The sequence below is a fragment of the Coloeus monedula genome (genome assembly GCF_965178545.1).
Source record: "Coloeus monedula genome assembly, chromosome: 8".
Lineage (NCBI taxonomy): Eukaryota > Metazoa > Chordata > Aves > Passeriformes > Corvidae > Coloeus > Coloeus monedula.
In genome coordinates this window covers 22435961-22457902 of record NC_138788.1, presented here as the reverse complement: position 1 = coordinate 22457902, position 21942 = coordinate 22435961, and the positions used below count along the sequence as shown (strand labels likewise).

Sequence of the window (21942 nt, the reverse complement as noted above, 5' to 3'; positions counted from 1 at the left end):
TGCCCTGGTAGCCTCAGGGTCATTTGTTGCAGCACTGTCTTCAAATCCTATTATTTCAGATGCAGAAGAAATGTTTACTGGCTGGGGTTAACACACAAAACGACACTGATTCTTATGCAGATATTCTGGAGCCATTGCTAGTTACACTTTTCTGCATGAGAATGAAGTCTCAGCTCTTTGCTAACTGCCCTGAAAATGGAAAGGAATTGGAAAATCAGCATCAAATTGGATAAATTTTGTCCTGAGATCTGCTGATTTTGCAAAGTTAAAATTACTGTTACACTGCTACTAGTTTCGCCTTTTTTCTTGTGAGTTTACAGCCAGAAGAAAATCCAGTGGATCTATTTATTATGGACATGTCTTTGATTGGTTTTATCAGCTGTAGCCAGTACCAGCCAACCTGCCTACAGAGAGGAAATGGTTGGTTAAATGTGTTGACAGTATATGGTAATTCAGAGACAAGCAGCCAAGTTCTCTTGTAGGCTGCAAAATATTTCCATGAATGACTCAGGCCAGTGGAGTCGTAAAAGCCCTTGGATACACTTCCAGAAATCTGAGCAGCAGTAATGGATGTAATTACACAGGGCAGTGTAGCTGTACACTTGGGATGATGGGAGGCAGGCATGGCAGTTCAGGTGTGGTGAAATCATGGTGATGCTTTGAATGCCTTTCATGTGTTATGTCAGTGCTCATATTTCACAGAGATTTCACAGGATATTCTGAGTTGGAAGGGACCCACAAGGATCTTTGAGTCCAACTTTTGAGTGAATGGCCCATACAGGGACGGAACACACGACCTTGATGTTACTAGCACCATGCTCCAGCCAACTGAGCTAATTTCACTATATATAGCTTACAACCAGGATCCTCTAATCCACCCATAAACAGAGTTTAAATAGGTTTTCAAGCTCATACTTATGGGTAGGAACTTCTGAAAAATGTAAGGACTGCTATGTAATTGTTAATTTAAAGTTAATATATTAATAAATACTTTATGCTGATTGTCTTTCAATCAACTTTACAATCTGAATGAATGTTTTGTTGTGCATAGGTTTTACCCTGTGAAGATGTTTACCCAACTTTTGTGGTTAAAGAAAAAAAAATTCTTTCCCATGCACGTGCATCTCAACTATCCTAATAATTTTGTCACTTTTTAGACAACTTAAATTTGTTTCAAGTCAGAAATTATATAGGCAGGCTGTATCTCTAACTATACAGTACTTTCAATTTTTTTTTCCAGGTTTTCACGTGATTGATGTTATAATTGTAAAAATAAAAAAGTGTATTCAGAGTCTGGTTTTCAAAACTGAACTCATTGCCAGTTCCTAAAGCAAGAAGTGATTTTAGGAGTAAGTGGCTGTTGTTATGGTCACTCCATATCTTTCTTTTTGTTGAATTCCACTGTGCAGTCAGTTCATGAGTCAGGATTTTGTGGTATATAATGTAATTTCATTCAGTTATACTTCAACATGCTAGTTGCCTTTTTTAAAAATCCTCTCCAGAGGTTTCATATATCTGTTCAACAATAAAATCTCAGCCTAAGCAGAAATATCTGTGTGTTGCAGTTTTCTTTTCTACAGGTGGTGTCTACCTTTTTCTGTTTCTCTTTGTATTGTAGAAGTGATTGTTTTTTTCAGCTCACCCTATGTGGTAACTTGCTGCTGCTCCCCAGGAGGTCATCACCTTCTTCAATGTCTTGCTGTTACTATGACTGTATTAAACTCGAAGCAGGCATTCTTGAACTAGCTGTGAAGTTTGCTGTTTCTATTCCAAGCCTGAAAAAGATCCCATGCCCTCAGAGTCTATCAGTAATCTTACTTGGTTTAATAAAAAAAAAATCATTTTTCCTACAGACCCTAGCTCATCTTTTCTTCAAGTCATCTCTATGTCTTCTGCTTACTGATGCTCAGGTCGTAATGAACTCCAGTTTTATTTAGTGCACGTACCCTGTAGATCAGAGCTCCCCTGGTGATAATAATTTCCAATGTATGTTGATAGGCAGCTTTAAGAAGTAGCCCATATTGCTAGATATAGGTATATGGAGAGAGAGCCTGTGAATCTTCTCATTCTTTGATTATTTGACTCATAAGCAAATTTGAAGAAGAAACAGATCTATTGATTTCAGTGGTTTCTACAGTGAAATTAAACTTGAACTTGATCCTATTCTGTGCGAAGCTTCCCACTAAGTTAAATATCAGGCTCTTTAATACTGGAGTGAGTTGTTTGCAGTCAAAATTGATAACAGCAAATTCATGTTCATTAAGGGAGAGAGAGAGATTTTTAATTAGATAGAAGAGAAACAGGAAATTAACAAAAGCTTGTTGGGTTGGTTATTATGGTACTGAGATACGTTACATCCAAGGGACAGCAAAACAATGGTATCCCAGTTATGCTGATCTGTATTGGAAGCTGGTGTTCAATTAAACGGCCATATATTGCATAGGTGTCTTCTGTTTGGGGGAGCTTTTATTGTGTTTTTCCTCTTTTTTGAACAGAACGCTTCCACTTTTTACATATTGACAGCTGTTTATCTGTGGCTATTTAAAATTTTTTTTTCTCTGGTCTGTTTCTATTTTCTCACTGTACACATAATCCATATGTTCTCTTAAAGCAAATGAACAGTTTGCAGGATATCTGTAGCATATCTTGTTAAAAAGGCTTCTATTATAATCCATTTATTGCACACATTTTAATACCAGCAGAGAAAAATAATCCTCTAAGATTTTTCTGTGTTTTCGGTTACATTAGTATAGTGTCATGGAAGCAAAGTCTATTATCAAAAATGCATCTAAGTTAAAAGATGTTATAGTAAGTTGAATAATTACTTTTATTCTTACAGCTATTGAAATCCATCTTTTGCTTTAGAACACAGTTTGTCATAATCACAAGATAATCGCCAGTAGCCTTCTAGAGAGTGAGCATGTTGTTATTGATTATAATTTTCACTTTACTGCTTTAAAACTGTTTTTTGAATGGAGAGAATACTTTTTTTTTTAAATCAAAGTAAGTGTAGAAAGAAAAGAATCTAGAAATAAAACTAAGAAAGAAATCCAGTTATTTAATTTTTCAATTCATCAAACTTTGTTGAAAGTAAATTTTCATATTCTAGGCAAGCTTACTCTTTTGCAATTGCATTCATTTAAAAAATGCAGTGAGCTTTCCCTGGATGAGCTCCCATATGCACAGTGCATTCCTACAAGTATCACATGTAAGAGTTGTTGTAACTGAGTTGGGATGAAGTAATTCTGTACCACTGTCCTTACTTGGTCACAGCTCATGTGGAAAGAGATGCGATTTTATCAAAGTACAAATTACATGGTTGACCACAGTAATTTTAAGTAGGATTAGCACTTTGACATTGGTGTGATTACTGTCAGGGCTGTATTTATTTCCCTTCTGTTTTTGTATAGATTCCACTTACCATGTTCAAACCCAGTCCTGAATTTCTGCCCTACGGGAAATTAATGGCAGCAGTCCAACATTTACATCATATCGTGTATTAATAAAATATCTGTATGCATGATGAAATAAAATTTTATAAAGCAACTTCTTTTAATTTTAGCTTAAATACAATAAATATACAGACAATTTTACTTTTTTTTTGTTAGGACATATCACTTGCCATATAGCTACTATGTTTAGCAGAACATACAAATATAGAAAAATGCTACAATTATAGATAATTAACACAGCCTTTCCAGCAGTATTTTACATTGTTTTATTCATAAAAGTTTCTTGGCTTTTTTCTTTAAAGTGAACTTCTCAGGTTTTCAAATTAATACAGTACTGAATCAATCAACACTCTTGGTAACGTAACAAACAAACATAACATGGTTCAATAGAGAAAAACACCAGAACAAAACCCAGTTTCTTAAGACTGTCTTGAAACTTCTCTGCATACACACACAAAAATGCACACACAGTTTTTACATATTTACCTGCTTGAAATTCATTTTTTCAGTAAAGCTTTTTAGAGCCTGTACTTACACAAGACGTATGGAAATTCAAAGCTTTATAGTAATAAAGGCTGAATTAATTCTAAGTTACTCTGTTGACAGAAGAGCTCCTTTAAGCCTTGTAGAAAGTTTTAATAAATAACAAAACCACGTTGTTCTTCAGACAGGGTGTTTTATTACTTATGATGTGCCTAGGCTGAGAAATATCCTGAAGCAGGCACTCCATATTTTTTTCCCATTCTTAAAAAGATTATTATTTTGTTACAGAAGAAGAGACCTTTTTGTTCCCATGGGCATCAGCAATGATTAAATCAGTCCACGAGTCCTTTGTTAGAGCTAAGCAGAGGTTATCTTGTTTTGATTAATGAATGCAATACTTGATATGTTAAAGATTATCTGCTTCAGCTGTTTATCAGAGGGATAAGCAAAGCTGTCAATTTCGGCTTTAAAGCAACTCGCAAATGAATAGTCAGGGTCCTCATTTTCTTGTAGTACTTTTAGCATTAACTTGGTGTGGTAGAACACAAAAACCAGTAACATTTACTGCAGCAGCAGCTAATTTTAGTGAGGACTGTATCTTGCCTTAACTGTAAAAAAACTACTGTGATTTTGGTCTGAAAGCAGTTCCATTCTGCAAGTTACTCGAAGGACCTGGCCATTCTTTGAAGAGCAGAATGATACTATCTATTTCCTGAAGAACATAAACTGACAACGCAAAGCTGGAGGACTTGTGTATGAGACTGGATAAGGAGTTTTATAGCAGAAACAGATCAGTTCCTGGAGTGAAAAATGGTAGAAGTCTGAAGCATGCACACACAAAAAGATAGTCCAGGAAAAAAACCTAGTTTAATACAGGCAAAGAGACAGAAAAAGGAATAGGCTTTCATGCAGAGTGTAAATCATGGAAGGTGGTGAAGTTGAGAATAAGGATCCTGGATTTTCTGTGATAAAACACAGAAGACTGGAATGAGGAAAGATAAAATATCTGAATATGCCAGCAACCAAGACCTGCAAAAATGTGAATTATGGAAGAATTAAATATTTATAGGTGTAGAAAATGTCAACAGGAATAAGTTACTCTACTTACTTAAATAAGTTATCTATACTTCTTCAGTATTTATAGCCATACTTTAGCCATGAGCTGTGCGCCTTCAGATTTCTGTTTAGCCTGTGTTCCTCTCCTTGGATATCAGCTGCATTTTTGTTGCAGCAGCCTGTTCCATGGACTCTCACATTACACAGAGAATTTACATACAGTTCTTCCAGTTTAATGAAGAATTGAGAAATGCTAGTTTGAAATTCAGTGTTTTGAATCAGGAAGTGTTTTATATATTTTCATCTTCGATCTTCTTCCAAATCCAGCAATACCAGTGGCTGCTCTTGAATCACCTTGGCTTAGCTTCCATGAAAAGATTTTCTTTTTGACAGCTTACTTTTTCTGTTAGAGTGAAGCTGAGTTGTGAAGATTTCATTATGAAAGATGATAGTTTCATTAAAAGTTTCGTTAAAGGCATTCGAACTCCCTGCACTAGCTTTCTGCTGAATTTGATCAATGGGCAGTCAGTTTAGTGAAATCAAGTTCTAATGAGACATTTATTCCTGGTGTCTTCTGGCAGTATGGAGATATGCTTTAGAGCCAGCCTTAGCTGTGGTCAGCTTGTGGTGTTGAGCCTTGTTCTTAGATATGAGAGGTTGTACTAAGTGGAGCCTGAAGGGTGATTATAGTTAGGCAAGGTAATGCGCAAAGGAGCATGATCAGTGCTCTAGCGTATTGCAAATTCAGTGTCAACCTTTGCCAGATTTTGAGGTCTTTGTGCATGGTGTAGTTGTTACTGTGATGGAGAAGGTGAATTATTAAGAATGCACAGCAAGCAGTGCGTTGGGGAACAGCTCATCTTCACTCATTTGTTATCTCTCTTTTATCAGTCAATAGGCACTCCTTATGGAGTTACATCTTCCTTTCCTGCCATATTGGTAGCTATAAGGTGTTTAAAACTGTAGTTACCAAATAATGTTGGATCTCCAAAGCACCAGTATTGCTGTGGCATTGCACTGTCCACAGTACTTGCTGTCTGTCTCCTGTGGTATGTGATCACCTGCAGCCAGGCCATAATCTGAGCTGTCTGGGCCAACCGTCCTTTCCTGACCTCAGTGCCTGTTCCAGAGACTGAATGTTTCTGACAGCTACAGCTTTTTACAAATTGGGATGTGCTAGTTGCCTTCTGGTAGTGCATCTTCTGGTGCAGTTTTTTCTGAAAAGGATCCACTTTTTTGCACTAAGACTAAACTAAAGCACAGTAAGTGAGGATGCTTGAGACTTCACTTCAGAAGTCCATTTGTGATCTAAAATAAATGTACAACATAGACACAACCAGTACACCCTCAATTTCAGTGGTGAGACACAGGGGAAGCTGGTGCAGGCTGCACTTTCTCTGCCTTGAGTGGGAAGAGCTGTCATACATGTGGAGTCAGAGAGGCGTTGTGACTTCTAGGTAGCAAATGGGTGTTGGTGGGTGTTTGTGTCATGCCTTAGATATCGTTCTCTTGCTGAGATAATGCTGGTTGGGACAGTGACAGTTCAGTCCATATAAGCAAAGCATGTGTAAATAATCCTTGTCATATAAAATGAACATGGTATTTTGCATTGTTTTTATTTTGACATAAGCCTATGTTCTGTTGCAAAGTCAAGGATAGTGCACATGAGCTTTTAGTGCTTTTTATTACGAAACCTCTCAGAATAGTTCTGGGCAGATTGAAGCAGGAAACAGAACTGAAGTCTCACGTAGAATTGAAGCAAACAACTGAAAGGGAGCCCAGAAGCTCACTGCACTCCACCTCTTGCCTAAACCATCAGAGTCATGTCAGTGGTGTTCTTACCTGGCTTTTCCCCCTTAATCTTTCCTGCAGGTGTTTCAATGACAGAGATTTCTCGGTATCTACAGATACTGTACAGCACTTCTTCATTATCACCGAAGTTACATATGTTCCCCACTATATAACCGAGATACTGCTTGTTGCAAATTAAGCCCATTAGTTTTTTTGCTTCCTAGTCTAGACAGAAACAATTTGTTCTTTCAGAAGCCTCTTCTGTGTTTGAACATTTCTCAATAGGTTCTGTTAGCCCGAAGACTTTATTTAGGGCTGCTGCAATTTATCTTTTGAATTTCAGTAGAATATATTAACAAAAGCCAATTTTCTGTCTTTTAAACTTCCCTCTGATTAATAATAGTTTGCACAAAGTGACTTAGAGTGAAAAACTCATGTAGCATATTTTATGTTTATTATAGGGGACTGAATTTTAATCAGTCATTATGAACTTGTTTTTTTCATTTTTAGAGAAAAGAAAGGACATTTGCTACCTCTATAAAATGAGAGTTTATATATATATTAAAAAAATTAGGTAAAGGGTAGATCTAGGGTGTACCTCCATTATGTGTGGAAAAAATCTCTGAAGATATTTTGTGAAGCAATGCAAAAAAATAAACTTCTTTTTCTGAGAATGAGAAAGAGTACATAATATACGACTATGAGTGTTTATACATTTAAGTAATTCTTGAAAAATTGTTCAGAGAACTCATTCTAAACTTATCTAGTAAGAAGACTCACTCACTATTTTGGAATCATTGTGATGATGTTTCATGCTTCCCACACGATCTTAGAAAGCTTGCCTTCTTCCTTCTTAGGAAAAGTTTTATTTTTCAAGAGATATCACTGCTGGGATATTATAAAACTACCATGAATGTTTTGTATTAATGGATAAAACATGCATACTCCCAAATATATGCATTTTCTGAGAGGAATGAAAAATGTTTTGTAGCCTCAGACATTTGGTTTCACAATGCAGTGAGCTCAGATGCAATTTATCTTACAGCAAGAGGATTATGAAGAAAAATGCTGACCCACATGGGTTTTAAGTTATCATTATACATTATTTCTTGTGGCAGTAGGGTCTCAGTGCCCCAGCCAAGGACTCAAACTGCTTTGCACTATAGCTGTTACATGGAGGCAAAGCAGAGGCACACTCTGCCAGATGACGCTTTTATTTGAGGCTGTGACAAGGCCACAGGTGCCAGAAGCAGGTGTTTGGATGTTTCAGGAAGCAAGTCTGTTTTGGTGGGTGGTTTAACAATCTCCCAACTCTAGTTGCCCTCTATCTAGCCAACACCAGATATAAAGAGCGCAGAAAAACCCCATGTAAAAGAATGTATTAGATTGTTTAAATAGAAAGAAAGTAGTTAGAATACAGTGTATTGCTGAGTAAATGAATGAACAGTTTAACGAAACCAAAATAACAAGTTGTCTTGCTTTTGCACAGCATGGTCCAAGAGTTAAAGGCAGAGCCTAATAAATTTTTTATTTGTTTTGTTTTAGAACGCCAAGCGTGTACATCTATGGCTGGCTCCAGCATGCTTCCCTCCAGCGTGGCCGGTATCAGCAAGGAGCTGGTCGAACTGCAGCACCTCATCCAGTTCCCAGAGGAGGTTGCCAGCATTCTGACCGAGCAGGAGCAGGAGCTCTACCGGAAAGTCTTACCCATCGACTACCTCTGCTTTCTAACCAGGGATTTGGGTAATGCTGAATGTCAAAGCAAGCTGCCATCTCTTAAGGCTTCCATATCTGCTACTATTCTTTCTTCTCCCAATGGTGAACATAATGCTGTAGAAGATCTTGTGACAAGGTTTAATGAGGTAAAACAAAACTTTTAAATTGCTTTTCATAAGGGTTATTACCTGATGTGTGGGTTAGTTATTTCCTTTATCTCTCAGAAATGAATTTAGCTGGAATGACAAATTTTTAAAATATAAATCAAGATGACCAGGGATTTAGCTAAATAACTTGGCACTGAATTTAATAGGAGCTATGTGACCGATTTGCTCAGTGAGTTTGGGAAACAGTGGCCTAACTTTTTCTTGCACATTGTAAAGTAAACATGAAGAAAAAATTACAGACTTCTAATTCTTTGTATTTATACTGACAGTACAGAGTACAGTTTCAGTCAGTTTATTATTTTGTTAGGTGCTGGAGTTATATTTATTTGTTTTGGATTTTTGTAGACTAAGCATGATCTTAGGAGTCAGCACAGAAGTATTATAAACTAGAATTTTCTATATTTTCGGTAATATAACTATGCTAATCTGCACTATTTGTTTATTTAATCACTGTGTGTGTCTTGAGCATTGTTATACAAAGAAGTGTCACTTGGCATGACATTTTTACAAGCCAAATCTTGAGGTTTTTAATAAGATTTTATTTTGTTTTTAGTAAGGTGATCTTCTAACAAGTTTAATAGAAAATTGATTAAGGATTGAGAAAAGTGTAAAAAAATCCACCCCAAACCCCAACTCAAAATCAAACCACCCTAGTAAAACCTCATGTTTCATCTGCAGAAACATGGAACAGTTGTTTCTTCTTTTTTTTTTTTTGGGGGGGGGGGGGGGTGGGGGTGTGAATTAGGTGCAACATTAGCAGTTGTGTATTAAACCCCAGTGCACTTCCTTTTGCTGGGCAAAGAAGAATCGGTGACTGAATATTTAGAATGTTTCAAAGTGTTCCTGATTCTTGCAAGTTGCTGAGATTTAGCAGCTAAAATAGGGTAAATATGTTGGCTTCTCTCACCTCATTCCATTATGGGAACATACATAAAAGTTGCAACTACAATATTCAGTCTTTAAACGGCATAATAGGTTAAATTAGCTGTAGTAGCAATATTTAAGAAGACTCTGTGGCTGGTGTGTTTCTAGAGAGAACTGTAGGTGCTGACCCAGCTGGGGCCCCGCTTCCTGTGGGGCTTCTCTTACGGGGATCACTGTGCTGAGGCCAGGGGAGACAAGGTGCACTGGCCAAGCTGGGCTACAAGCTGGTGAGGCACAATGCCAGGGCAGTTTCTTGAGGACATGTTCCTATCAGCTGTACAAATTAGACTGACCATGATTGTGTTCTGAACTGAAGGGTCACTTGAAAAGAAAGTAGGTGCTGAAGAAGTCTTGTCAGAAATGACTGAGTCTGTTCCCTACCAATTACAATTTTAGTGTTAAAGTTGCCTTTTGTTAAAACAGTCAGCATTATCTTTTAGTCTTAGAGGTTTGTGACTTCGCAAGTTTTGTAGTCTAGCATTACTTGTTTGGTAATGCTACAGGATAGTTTTTTATATAATTTGAATTAATTCCTAAATATTCAGCGCACAGGTTCTCTGGTGTTTAGTGCAATAGATTATTCGAAGTGTAATCTGGAATAACTTTTTAAGAACATAGATGCTATGTGTTTAAATGGAGTTATTGTACAATATTCACTGCTTGTAATAAATCACTGTTTTGCTATATGCTGTATCTTATGATGAAGTATATCAGTTGCCATAGCCAATCACAAGCTTGAACTCTCAAAATGTCTATGTTTATAAATGGAAAGAAAATTCTTGTACAAAGAGTCATGATTTTGTTGGCAAAACTCAGTGAGCACTTGCTGATTTTTTTGGCATTGCCTATAGAAATACTGAAGTGTATTTATAATGTGGGAGCCAAAATTACTTTTAGGATGACAGGCTTCTGATACATGATGGGTAAAAACAATTCCATGTCATTGTTGTGTTAAATAACAATTATATTATTTAGAGTATTTTTCATAAAGAAATATACTTTTTAGTATTTTTTCTGACAGTACGTATTAAGGAGAAGCACTTTATAATACTTGTGTAAAATGACAGTCAATCCCAAAGATTTTGGGCTACATGCATTCAGTACCATCAGCTATAAATAAAGCCTGTAGTCTTTAAGTTTTGATTAAAAATACCGTTGCATGATAGTGGGACCTTGGGCACAAACACATACTTATCAATGAGACACAGCAGATACTTCATTTGCTGCTAATAATATCCAATTGATCATAGAGTCTTGTCAGAGCAAGAATGTAGACCAAGCTAAAGACAGATATTCTTTCCTGTTACTAAATGTAATTGAAAGCTGATTCTGAATTAGTGGCAAGTGTGGGAGGATAAGAGTGACATACAGTAACATCTACCTTTACAAAACTATTGGCTCTAAGTCTCTTGGACTGTGCACTTAACAGTAGCAGTAATATATTTTTCTGCTCTAATGGAGCTCTATCAGAAGTTTAGTTTTCAAGGATGTAAAACTGTAGGAAGAAACTGTTGAGATTCTGCAGAGTTAGTTGAGCCCTGGCAGCTGGGAAGAAGTTAGGAAAATGGTACCTAAGCGTGCTGTAGGACCCTGACAACTGTGACATACTTTTTCTCCATCTCTCCTTGTTGCCTACTGTGCCTTTCTCTTCTTCATTTTATTTTCTCTGATTCCTGTATGGCATGGGTTCGCCGTACTTCTTTACCTGGAGTGACATGTGCTCCTTACTCAGTGTCATATGTCACAGTCTTCCTGGGATTCTGTTTCTTTTTCTGTCTCTGTACCCCTGCAGGCTCTTGCACCTTTATGACTGACTCCCAACCACTCTTCCACCTCTCACCAGCAAAGCAACCACAGAGAAACAAGCACAATGTACATGTTATAAACATTTATGTTTATGTAAACATTTAAAATAATTTCAATAATTGCTGTCTATAAACATGAAAAGAGTCTCTTGTAACTCAGTCTTTCTGGCTTAAGCTTCAAGTAAAAGAAAACCAATAAAACTTAAACTGAAACATTTAATTTTCCGTGCTGAGATACAAAGCAATTGCGATGTCTTAGATTGAAGGTTGCACCAGATTGGAAGATCATTCAGACAGCTGACTGAAGGTAGTTCCACTACTGAACTGAAAATGCAAAATAAGAAGTCGAATGGATAAGATGATTTTTTGGAAAGATATGACTGCCAAAAAATAAGCTAAGAAGGTAGAAAAGTTTGAACAGTGTTAGTATAGCCCTGCTATTGGAGTGGGTTCACCACTCACTAAGTCATTCTTAGTATCAGTAAAGTTAATTAAAATATGGGTACTTAGGACACTTAGTGATGATGTTAGCTTTATTTTTAATGGTTAAATTTTGTAAGGTTTTTTCATTGTTCATTCAAAATACAAATTTAAACCTCACTAGCGAAACAGAGACATATCATTTTACTGAAATAATGGAATGTAAATAAATATTGCACTGTGTCTCTTAGTTCAGCATTTTTTTGCAATGCCTAAATGGGTTTGCATAATGCTTTTAAAAAGATTGTGTTTGTAAAAATATCAAACTGTTTCCAGTCCTTGTTTGGAATAGTGTTTAATCAGATTTTAAATGGTAAATGTTCTCTGTAAGATTATATAATTTCACAAAAGCATGTAAAGTAAACTGTCTGTTCATAAGATATGCAGTTTAACATATTCAGATTTTAAAAATTCATCTGAAAATTATTTTGCATATTATACCAAGAGCCAAAAAAAATGTAATACTTAAACCTCAGTATAACCCATGTAAAAAATTCCAGTTCTGTTTTATACACAGAACTGTGTATAAATATATACACAGATATTCATCAATATGCACTGGCAGGTTTGTGCACAGTTAGCAGTGCAGAGGAACTCATTGCAGCCAGCTATTAGTGCTAGTGCTGCACACTGCTAGTGTTTTTTAATTATTGTTTTTAAAGGGAGAAATTGGACTATGCTGATACACTCAGAATTCTGCTTTTAAACAAAATCGTGTTTTTCCCTCTTGCCATAATTACTGCATGATATCTGATGAAGGTTGTTTCTTACATGGGTTTTTCATGTTCTTCAGATTTTACTCAGATTTCTTGATTTTTGTCAAACAAAATTACTAAAACCAGAATGACTTGGTTAAATGGGTTATAGATTGCTGTGCTTATCCTTTAGATACCTGAAAAATCATCTTCTTGTTTTGTATTCAGAGACTTTTCATACACATACTTTATTTTGTCAGTATTAAAGTTTCTTGCTTTCTTGCTCCAGTGTAGGCAGTATTGAAATCAGCTGCAATTTGTTATAGAAACATATCCATGGCTAATTTTTATGTTAGGTGTTAAAGAAGGTATGTACTGTAATGTTACTTTGTGGTAAACCAGAAGATTTTATGTTACTTTGCTAGCAATGGTATTTGTTAAACTTCAGGCAGGCAGCTGTGTTTGGTAATTTCACCTCTGAAAGCTGCATCTCTCAAGTATTATGAAGTTCCTAAAAATGTGATATAAAAATAGAAGACATCATTTCTTCCATGTAGCATCACCCACTGAAGTATGTAGCTTGGGAATTGCTGTAAAAATTTTACAAACTTAAGTGCTGGGGAAATGAGTGTAAAACACTACAAATGATAAAACACTGCACATTGCAGGTGGAGATTGTTATTAATTTCCTCCCTCGATAGCACCACTACATTTATATTCTGATAAAATATAAACAATAAATTAATGCCCATTTAAAAAAAATCACATAATACATTCTCTAGGAGCTATATAGAAGACAGTAAAGAAACTATATATATAAAAATATAGCCAAATATATATTATATGTATGAATTATCATAATCTTGAGTATTAGAAGACTGAAATAAGAGAATGAGTAAAGACAATCCATGGCAAGTTTAGGGATACAGTTAATAATTCAACATGCATTAAATGCTGTTCCTTCCTGTGTACTACATGTAGCAGGGTTCCCATAGAGTAAATGATAAACAGTCCCATAGATTGCACTTGTAAAGAGATTTAAGGTCATGTACCGTAACTTGAGGATCAAGTTCCATCAGGGGTGTCTCTTTCACGTCCTTCATATTTTATTAGTAAAAGCAGCTGAGCCTCAGTAATAAGCTATATCCTACCCCTGACAAGTTGGGAGATTTTTGCCTGCATATAGATTTGACTTGAAATCAGTGGTAGTTCAGTATTTAGGTAATCAAAAACATAGGATCATTTTACATTTTAAATGACTGATATATATTTACCATGTTTAAAAGTAAAGAAAAATTAATGCTGAGTAAAAATATGCCTTTCCCAAATGCATTAGCAATATCTAACTTGAATTTACTTGAAGTCTTTGATCAAAGTAAGATAAGCCAAAAAACTTTAAAAAAAAGAGTTATTGAATAGTATAGATTTTGATACAGTTAAAATAGTAGAGGTGATATAAAAAGATAATTCCAGAAAACCTGAAACTGTACAGATCTTTTTGTACTACAAATTGTGATACATATTGCTCAGTACAGCTTGCACTGCTGAGACATCTGGTGCAGGTCCTGTGTGCTCAGATTCAGATTCAAAGGAGATTCCTATATATCTGAAAATTTGCAAATGAGGCTACTTTCTATGTATCTGAACTTAATTTGGCTCAATGTTGTCAGTGCTTCTCTCTATTAGGGCACCGGAAAATATTTAAGTCTTAAGCAAACACCTATTCGATTTTGCTTGTTTAGTACTTAGTACTGGTATCCAGTAATCCTGAAAGACATTCATTTTTATCCATCTGAATGAAAAGACTGATGTTATTATCAACTTGTTTAAGTGGATTGTGTTTTAATTTATTACTTTTCTTGTGTCTTGCAATCGTGGGTTATCGTAACGAAGCCAGGATACATTTTCTCATGCTTTTCAGACTCATCAGCAGTGCAGCGGAAATCTAATTATAGGTTTGCTGTGATGATTTCTGTTCTGAAGGGAGCTTAAAATGAGTTACATTAACAGAACTATGTAAGTCAAGTGTGAAAAAGAAGTAAACTAAGGAAATAATGATTACTATGTTGATATGTAGATTGTGATCTGATGTTAAAGTGCTGTCCAACACAAAAACTTGGTCCAAAAAGCTTTAGTGCTCATTCTGAGAAATGCTTCCAATGTATTTTGATCTCCTTGGCAAGGCTACTCCTGCGCACTCTTTGGCTGGGATGTGCTGTCTGTGCTCAGGCACTGCCTGAGTCGTGAAGCCCTCGTGCTGCTGTAGTGGCAGCCTGATACCAAGGCAGCTGATGGTGCTTCATCCTCAGGTCAGGTGTTCCTCAGCTGTGGTGCAGCTGGGGGGGTGGCTCTGCAAGCCAACCAGGAGGGAAGTGCTGCAAGAGGAGGTGCTGTTCTGTATCCACTTGGCTGGAGTGTCCAGAGGTCAGAGCTTGCCGGGGTGGGGCTTCCCTTTGCTCTCTTCCCCCTGCTAGAAAACCCCTGGTTTTAGTGGCAGAGAAACTGTGCCGCATTAAAATACCATCTGTGCTACTTGCTTGCCAAAGTGGAAAAAACAAGATTCTAAATTCAGCTTCCAGGTGAATTCCATAGCCACCAAGAAATAAGTAAATATACAGAGTTGTTTTCTGCTTTTCTTCTGTGTGAGGTGCATCTAGCTCAGCTGCACACGGACAGCATCTGAGGAATCCTTCACTTCTGAACTTCCAGTTCAATGAAAATTTGATAAGTTTGTTATTTCTTGAATATCCTCTGTTCCTGATCTCCAGGAAAAAAATAAAATACCAGAGTTTTTAAAGCAGGCATGTTCATTATTTTTCAGGAGTGGATTGTATCATCTGTCCCCTGATTCAGCCCAATGTGTTATATCTCCCTTTGCCCATTCTATTTTAAAATTAAAAGATTCAGACACTTTATTTTTCTTCTTGTTTAGTGAAAGATTTTTAAAATATTTTCTACTCCCAGTTGTTGTCCTGCAAGAGGAGTGAGCATAAACTTCATGGTGCTTTTTGTACCCTTCTTTTGCTCTTACATGTTATACATTATCTTGAGGCTGCAAATGCTCACCCATGCTGCCTTTTATAATTTTTTGTTTGTGTTTACTGATTATAAAAGTTCATCATACTGTTCATAGCAGTCCTAAACTCCCTATTAAATGTAATTTCAGTAAGTGGCTGCCCTAGTTTCAAGGTTTCCTCTTAAGGGAGAGAATGAAGTCAGTTGCCTTTTGAGACATTCTTTCTCAATTTTGATACTGTTTTCTCCTGATCATTACATCTTTACTACCTTAGGTTAAAACATATCTGTTTAAAGTGATATGATTCTTTAAAACGTCTACAGCCATATTAATCAAATCATTACCACATTTGGTATTTCATAGAAAACAAATACTAATTTTTTTGTGAGGTTGCACATTTAGCAGTTGCATTCCCTAACAGCCATTTCTGGAAAATGAGAATAATATCCAAAAATAATATGTCACTTTATTCCAGTATACAAAAACAAATCTGTGCCAGCTTTGAATCACAGATCTGACTGTTTTGTTTCACAATTTCTGACTTTTTAGTGGATTTATATTATTACCTTTTATTCTGGTTTTGCCCTCATTTGACCCCCGCGCCACACAGTGCTGTGGTGGTTTGTATTTTCCATACCTTCCTGCTCTTCAGGTATGCTCTTCTTTGTTGATTGAGTTTTATATTTTAGGAGTAACTAATTGAACACATCAAATGAAATTTTAGCTGAATTCAGAATCTCATTATGAGCTGCTGCAGCATTGTCCTCACTTGTAAATTACTGTCCTCCCCAGTTAATTAATTTCTTCAAGAATTCAGCCCTAAAAATGTGATTTTTTTTTTTTTTTTTTTTTTTTTTTTTTTTTTTTTTGTACAGACATATACATTGCATATAGGGACTAAGACTTTTCTTCTCATCTGGACCTTTCTCATTTATTGTTTTTGATTGATTTGGCCATCAGAAAGGTTAAATAGTAACTTAGATTCTTCATATTCTTTGACTGTCCTCCCTCAGGAATGGGTGGCTTGGAACTCTGAGTCTGTATAGACTTGCATAAATAGAAGCCTTATATATTTTCACTGGGGTTATTTTCTTGTTAGTACTTTACGCATTTTATTTCACATGCTTGGTTTTTAAAATAAAAGTCTATGGCCCCTGAGGGGTGAACTAGCATTTTCTAATTTTTATAAGCCTCTCCTCACACTGGTATTATCTCTAAACACTTGAGTCCTTCAGGACCAAAGAATGGAACACAGTGTCAGTAAACAAATCACGTTTATGCCTCCTAAGTGTTTACACAATGACAAAAGTCAAGCCACCAGGGAGTCATATTGTAAAAAGAAACAGTTGGTTTAAATTAGGTTTCCATGTGAAATATATCTACTTTTTATGGATGTTGTGGGAACATAAACTGGAAAGAGAATCTGCACACTGATAAAATGAAGGTTTGATTTTTATTTGTTTAAATACAAACAGAATCATGTACTAAGTTGCTTTCTGATTCTGGCATTAATTAATTACCAAAGAGAAGTTGGTAGTATGGGCACACTTTGGAAGGTGGGATTTCTTTTTATTTACTTCATTTGTGATCTTGCAAACAGATAATGCAAATTATCTGGAATGTTCAATGCATATAGGAATTAGCAAAATTGTGCATTAAATGCATCTAGTTTTATGAAACTAACGAAAACAAAAAAATTCCAATTTATCAACTTTCACTGTTCATATTGTTAACAAGGGTTATTCACTGTCAGGCTGAGATTTGTAAGTCATGTTAATGAGAATTTATACTGCAGATTGCTCCAGCAGCTTTAGAAATCAGTGCTAGCTGAAGCTGTCCATTTTCTTCTGTGGCATCAATGCACATTCAGAATATCTTATATTAAGATGCAGTTGTTTTTTGTTTAATAAAAGTTTTTCTAGACTAGTTAATGATTTTACTGTTGTGATGTGAATATGTCACTGTGTAAGTTGTGTGTGCAAGGCATATGTGATTTGGACATGAATGTGTAAGTGGAATTTTGACTGATACCCTCCTGATGGACAAAACCAAAAACCCCACGTTATCTGTCAAGTACACATGAATGCTCCAAGTGACGTTGCTTTGGCTGACCATACTGTTTGTTTGATTTTACAAGGTGAGCTCGTGGGTTACCTGGCTGATCCTGACTGCAGGTTCTATGGAGGAGAAACGAGAAGTCTTCTCATACCTAGTACATGTGGCAAAATGCTGCTGGAATATGGGCAACTACAATGCTGTAATGGAATTCCTGGCAGGGCTGAGGTACTGGCAACTCTTTTTTTCAGATGGCTTTTCAGTGATAGATTACATTGCAGCTTCTGTTAAGCAGATATCTCTGGAGAACAATGAAACTAAACAAAAATCCATGGCTAAGCCACATCATCTCATGCTGTGACTTTCTAGTAATCCCTTTTGGAGAAATGAAGCGTGCTAAAGCCTTTTTTTTCCTCAAAATGCTCTGAAGACTCCATCAGTTTTCCTGGTGCATGAATATGTTGCATTAGAAAACTTTTTTTTTTTAAAACAGAAATTTTTTAAAATGAACAAAGAAGATGGGAAAGCAGTTGTGGTTTATCTAATGAGCTACAACTAATGTAAATTGGGGTTGGAGTCTCCAGAATATAAGTGGAACATAATCATGGTGATGCTCTAAAAGGATCAGTCTTAAGTGTAAAAAAGAAACCAACCCCAAAATGACAAAAGAACCCCAACAAAACCACACAGCCAAATATGTTTTTTAACCCCTCTCCTTTACTTATGCAGACTGATGTACTTAGACAGACTCATGCTGTCATGGTCTTATGTAGAAGGACCTGCATTATCTCAAAGAGGAGAGAGTAGGGGGTCAAAGACAGCTCATTGTGTGCTTTCCTCTGGAATTATGGGTTTATGTAGGGCCAGGGAAGCAGGAAAGCAGTGCCTTAGCACTGGCAATTCAGATGGCAGGAAATGGGACTGAACAGGGAAGAGTTAAGATCAAATTTCCCATCTCTTGTCTTTGACCCTTGTTGTATAAAATGTTTGTGTAACAAAGCTCTAAAGTGTTTGCATTGCTGTTCTTTGTGGTTTAGTAAGGCTCTCACTGAGCTATTTGTTTATGTTTTTGGTATATAAAGCACATTTGGAACACTCATAGGCATGGGGAGTATATTTCAGCAGAATACATCCACAATCTCCAAGCCATGTAAGTTATGAGGGAAAATGCAAAGCCAGTTAAGGGCTTAATTTTATCTCCAATGTATCTGCACAGCACAAGGGAGGAAGAGGAGAGGAAGGCTAGTCCTGATGAGCAGCATTTCCGGGCCAGGGATGGAAAGTGGGGTTAAGGGCAGTCTACTGTGAGTGTATCTTTGGACCTTTTGGTATGTCTGAGGCCAGGGGTGGGAAGAAAGGCCATACAATTACATAGACAAACAGTTCAGAAGGTAAGAGAACTCCCAGAGATACTCACAGTCCTTGGAGCTGTTTCTGTCTGAAATGAGAATTTCTTTCCAGCTACAGCTCCGCACTGGAGCTGGAACATGGTCCTGACGTCCTTATTTCTGTGAAAATAAATAATTTATTTTGTGAGCAAATTGGGGAGGAAATCAATGTAAATTTTTAAAAATAAATTTAATTTTATTAAAACCCCCCAACTTTAGCTAGTTTTATGGATTGTTCATAATAAAGCTGAAGGAATTTGTAAGAAACACTCTGGTTTATCTTTATGCTGTTTCCTTAATCTTGTCTTATTTCTTTCTGGGCCGTTGGAAATTTTAGGCAATGGCACAATAAAAATGTTAGAAAGCCTGTTGGTATGTTTTATGCAGCTGGGCTTTTATTAAAATGTGAAATACTACTCCAGTAGATCAGACTGCTAGTTTTTAATTCTTAGTTCTGTTCTTTGATAATTCAAGGGAGGGAATTTTCATAAAAATAATGGCCTTGATTTCATGCATTCATTTCTGAGCAATGATAATTTCCTCTATTACAGATATGCTGCAGGTGTTGAACTTGAAGATAAATTGTTCCATTTTTTTAAATAAATGTGGTGATCTCCTCTTGCAATAGGTCAAGAAAAGTGTTAAAAATGTGGCAATTTATGGACCAGTCTGATATTGAAACCATGCGAAGTCTGAAGGATGCTATGGCACAACATGAGTCATCATCTGAATACAGGAAAGTGGTCAACCGGGCACTCAATATTCCAGGCTGTAAAGTTGTTCCTTTCTGTGGTGTATTTTTAAAAGAGCTCTGTGAAGTTTTGGATGGAGCATCAAGCCTCATCAGTCTCTGTCCGCGGTATAACTCCCAGGATGAAACATTAGAGGTAAATGAGATGAATATTCTAAGTTATGTTCTTATCCAGTGCTTTATTTTATATAATCTTACACAAAAGCATCATCTAATTAAAGTTTTCTAAACCAGACTGTTACTAGACTTGTCAGTTACATGGGCCTCAATTTAATTTCCAGAGTTACTTAGAAATTTAAATTTGGTTGTTTCTACCTAGTTCAATATCAGAGTACTGAGAAATTAGCATTAGGAACAAAGGATCATATTTATACTTTGGATTAAGTAAGTATATAAAGCCTGAAATGTGTAATTATTTTCTGCTAAGTACTCTGACCTTCCACTTAATTCACTGGGAATTGGAAGTTTTCAGTTCCTTAAAAACAGAATTTAGAAGCTCATCAGGTCAAGCTTCTCTATGGAAAGAAACAATTCTTTTGAGTTTTATTATTTTGGTTTGAAAAGAAAAATGCCCCTGTTAGATGAAAAGTAAAAGACTGAGGTTTTTTAAAAGTTTTCAGGAGTTACTTTAACTTGTGTTACTTGATTTATGAAATGATTTGTTCTGTTTTGGGTTGCAAGTAGGCACAAAATCTCTTGGGAAGCAAGTAGGAAATATGCACTAAATTATCTTAATAGTAAAAATTTATACAGTGAGAAGTAGATGACACAATGTTCTATTTATACCTATACTAATCTTTTAGATATCTATATAGTTTGTTTCAGATTACAGTGGACAAGACAATTTCTTACAACGAGTAGGCCAAGATGGTTTAAATAATCCAGAGAAAGAATCAACAACAAACAATATCTTTCAAACTATTCGGAGCTGCAATCGCAGTTTGGAGTCTGAAGAGGGTGAAGACACTGTTAGTGAAGGGAGCAATTCAAGGAAAAACTCCTTGAAGGAAAAAAACCGGTACCAGTAGGTCTCATCTTATTTTCTATCATCAAATGTATATTTCATGGTTTTAATATTTGATTTTCTTTTACCAAGGCTTGCTTTTAGGAATAAGAGCAACTTTAACATCTTCCCTTGTATTTATCCACTTCCAATTCAGAACTTTTTTCCCCTGATACTCAACTTCTTGGAAAGTCTCTGTATAGCTATATTTTCCCTCATGATGTAATTACTTCCTCTCATGATAAGGGTAAATCCTTTTTGTCTTACACAGAGAGCCTTAAAAATCCACAGTTACAATTACAATTTTGATCTCTAGTGACAGGAATAGCACCAGGACATATTTGTTATCAGAGCTCAGAACATTATATTCTGCATGCTCAGGGAGTGTTCTGGCCCCTCCAAAATAAAGATTATTTATTATCCTTCAAAAGACTTCTTCTTTTAAGGACATGTTAGTTTGAGGGGTTTAAATTTTGTCCAGAAAACATTCATGTGTGAGTACACATTTTGAATTTTTAGGTTGCTATAGTCCTGCTATTTTGCAAAGAAGTTTACTTCATTGTGCCCTGTGTAAAAATAGCCCAGTGTTCAGTAATCTGATTTCACTTTGAAGACCACTTTTGAAGACTGTACTAGTCACCAACAGGAAAGACAGTAAATGCAAAGTTTAAGACATTGCATGATATTCTAGAGTGTTGCTTTGCAATTAAGTCACATTGCAAAGCTCATGTAGAGATAGGTGGGTCAGGTCAGCTTTCAGCTGAGTAACTGTGTTAGACTAACTTCAAATTAAGTAACAGAACTGTACTGCTCTGAGGTGAAGCACTGTAAAATTATGTGAGGGCTTGCATAAAAAAAACATGCTTAAGTCACTGCTTGATTTATTTTATTGATAAGGTGTGTCAGAAATATCAATATGTTCAGAACTATCCAACTTATTTCAGCTACTTAAACATTAAATCTAATAAGTGCCTGAGAGGCAACTACTATCTTCCTGTTGAAAATGCATTTATTTCATTAACATATAATTCTAAATTTCATTTCAAATAAATAATCATTATTTCCTGAAAGAATGGTTTCTAATAGAATTATTCACATCTGGCTTTAGTTGCTTCTGGGAAGTGGAGCAGTAGATTAAGCCAAGAAAGACAGACCCACTT

At 36.1% G+C, this 21942-nt stretch overlaps 1 protein-coding gene across 6 annotated transcripts in view; it reads left to right on the top strand.

The window, feature by feature from the left end:
- PLCE1 (phospholipase C epsilon 1) overlaps positions 1-21942 on the top strand; it is a 140419-nt gene that overhangs the window by 80001 nt on the left and 38476 nt on the right. For 5 of the 6 annotated variants that reach the window (XM_082286032.1, XM_082286029.1, XM_082286033.1 and 2 more), the window contains exons 4-7: positions 8328-8644; positions 17723-17868; positions 19657-19915; positions 20595-20803. In XM_082286032.1, the coding sequence (XP_082142158.1) occupies positions 8328-8644; positions 17723-17868; positions 19657-19915; positions 20595-20803 (931 nt within the window). The remainder of the gene's footprint in view (positions 1-8327; positions 8645-17722; positions 17869-19656; positions 19916-20594; positions 20804-21942) is intronic. The other variant, XM_082286031.1, reaches the window with a different exon arrangement.